This window comes from Pygoscelis adeliae, unplaced genomic scaffold, assembly GCF_000699105.1.
Source record: "Pygoscelis adeliae isolate BGI_AS28 unplaced genomic scaffold, ASM69910v1 Scaffold166, whole genome shotgun sequence".
NCBI lineage: Eukaryota > Metazoa > Chordata > Aves > Sphenisciformes > Spheniscidae > Pygoscelis > Pygoscelis adeliae.
In genome coordinates this window covers 1152747-1155529 of record NW_008825156.1, presented here as the reverse complement: position 1 = coordinate 1155529, position 2783 = coordinate 1152747, and the positions used below count along the sequence as shown (strand labels likewise).

Below are 2783 nucleotides of genomic sequence, written 5' to 3'. Positions count from 1 at the left end.
GTGGACACGGGGAGCCTGCAATGGGATGCTGGGGATGTGACTGGTCATCCTATCTCTTCTCCAGGGGTTTCCTCTCCGACAGCAGATAGCTCAGCATCTCCTTAAATGCGTCCTGAGCTATTTCCATTTAGGACCTGCCCCATTAAAGCACCAAGTTAACTTTAACCCTTGGAGATGTGAACTGCACCAGCTCAGGAGCTGCTACATGCTCCCCACTGCCAGGGCAGCATCCTCCGAGGGAGAAGCGGGGAGCCTGGCCAGAAGAGGTGATCGCTTGCTCGGCTGCCAGCACCATGATCTGTCTGGGCTTGTGTGTCACATCCTTGGGCACATGTCTGTCTTCGCACGTATCAGGAATTTCCATTAGTTTTGGCGTAGGATGATTCACAAGCTGAAATTTAACCAGGCACTGAAATCCCTGGCGATGGGGACTCCCTGCCTGAGCTCAGCCTTACCCAAGCTGTCCTAGTTTAAACTCTCAGGGCAGTAAAACACCCAGCCTCCAGCCAAATAAAAAGAGCAAAGCAGGGATGCTGGCTTTTTCTGCCCAAACTACACTATTTGTTAGTCTGGGCTAAATCCCCCAACCCAAACCTATTAGGGAACTCCCCCATCTCCCCAAACCACCCCGACAACAGAGGCACCCGCTCCATGGATGCAGGAGGGTTTTGCTGCAAGGAGAGAGCATGTCACTGAAGGATTTTTCCATGGGTATTTCTTACTGGTTTTCCTGTGCTGGACCCGCGCTCTCCGAGCCAGAGCCGGTGCCATTCAAGCCCTCTTCTGCCTGGGACCTCAGCTGCTTCTCCCGCTCCCGCCGCCGCCGCTCTCTTGCCGCCTCCTCCTCGTCTTCCACGCTCCACTGCGCTGTCAACCTGCCAAGCCAGAGGGAAAACCCATCCTTAACACCATCAGGCAGCGCCTGCAAAACCTGGCGATACCCGCCCCTGAGGTCCCTGGGCTCCCCCCCGGCAAGCAGGGGGCTCCTGCGTAGAAGCGCTCCCACCATGAGTGGTGGTCCTGGAAGCAGCATCCCCACCTCCATTGGCATGGCTCCACAGCAGGACTGACCGATGTGCAAGGATAAGGTGGGACACACGGACTGGGAGAGAGGTGGTGCATATCCCTCTCCTCCCAGACCAGCCTCCTCCCCGCGGGTTGGAAGCCCACTGGGAAGCACCATTCCCTGCAAAGCAGCTTTGCACCCCAGGAGGGGTTTGTAAAGGGTCTTGCAGTGCTGCAAGAAATCCCACACCTCCATCTCAAGCTTTGGCTCAGGGAGGGTGAGATCTGCACCCTGGGGGTGAGTTCCCTTAAGCAGTTGAGCTGCTCCTGCCTGACCAGGAGCAGAGGGAACAGCGGTGGAGGGCAGCAGCTGTGTCCCACTCTGCCCTGCTGAGCTTCCTTCCTCCTCTGCAGAGAAGAAAAACCTGCCCTGGTTTCTCCCAGATGTCTCAGCTGCTGGATATTAAGCCCTCTGTCAGCAGAACAGCCTCTCACATCCCCGAGGAAGCGATAAGGCGGCTGCCACATTCCTCCTCTGGCGATAACGCCAGTCTCCGCACAGGATTGGCTCCTGCTCCACCGCTGGTGGCACCAGCCAGGATACAGGCAGAAGGGGACGCACCATGGTGGCAGGGTCACCGCTAACCCAAAGGGCCTGCGACGGCAGCAGGAGAAGGGCAGGTCTGATTCATGGTACCTGGGGCTGATGCCGGGGCAGATGCTGGAGCAGGTGCTCCCTCACCTGACTCGCCCCTGGCCCGGCCAGGTCCAAAACAGACCGTGAAGGCTGTTTCACCTGGAATTTGCAAGCCTATTTACAGAAATGCTCTTGTGCAAGGCGCACACACACGGGAGTCAGGAAGGCAGTCTCCCACCAGCAGCAGGACCCTGGGACCCAGCCTAACCTGTGTCTCCCCACCCTGTTCGGGCACACCCCGAGGACTGCAGTCCCTACAGGATGAACCTGCGCAGTAGGAGAAACAATGCGACATCAGTTCAGACTGGGGCAAAGAGCTTCTGGAAAGGAAAGGGAAAAAAAACCAAAAATGCCTCAGTTGAGACTTGCTTCATCCCAGTTTGAGTGAATGAGGGGCAGGTTTCAGCTGATCCCAGAAGTGCCACTCTGCCAGCCTGCCTGGCTTTGCCCATAGCCTGGACTATGTACTATGCAAGAAGGCCTCACTTCACCAAGGGCATCACTAAGATGCTGTTTTCATTTGAGGTTCAGGACAGATCCCCCCCTCTCCCAGCAAAAGGGGAAAAAAAAAACAAACCAGGATTAATTGAGACTTTTTTTTCAAGAAAAATTTGGCTTTTCTAATCATACTATGAACCTTGTCAACCTTTCCAGAGGAGACTCGCTCAGAGCCTGTTTTACTCTGTGGCACCAGCAGGACCGCCGGGCTTAGCCCCAGTAGCATCCCTTCGCAGAGTGGTCCCACCACCACGCTGGAAGGAAGCTGGGAGTGACCCCGCATCCCTGCCCTCCCAAACTCCCATCTCCCCCGGGACGGTAGAGCTGGGATGCGGAGCCAGATGGAGACAGGTCACCCATCCCCGTGGAGCCCACGGGGGAGCAGGGAACAAAGCAGATCCCAGACTTGGCCAAGAGACCACTCCGCTGCCATGTAAGAATTACTGCCTGCCTTACTTTGGGTGGGGTCTTTTTGCAAGCAGCAGATTCAGCTGCCCTTTCCCCTTCTCCCACCTCCTCCCCCCTTGCCACCTTGCTCTCCATGGGGAACAAAGCGGACCCAAACCAGAGCCTGAGCTCCCCT

The 2783-nt window shown here is 56.7% G+C and overlaps 1 protein-coding gene across 1 annotated transcript in view; it reads right to left on the bottom strand.

Moving 5' to 3' along the window:
- The window catches only part of LSP1 (lymphocyte-specific protein 1), a 20169-nt gene extending 17395 nt beyond the window's left edge, over positions 1-2774 (bottom strand). Inside the window, exon 1 of the mRNA XM_009328595.1 lies at positions 723-2774. Coding sequence (XP_009326870.1) covers positions 723-1261 — 539 coding nt within the window. The 5' untranslated portion in view covers positions 1262-2774. The remainder of the gene's footprint in view (positions 1-722) is intronic.
- Positions 2775-2783: the final 9 nt, after the last annotated feature.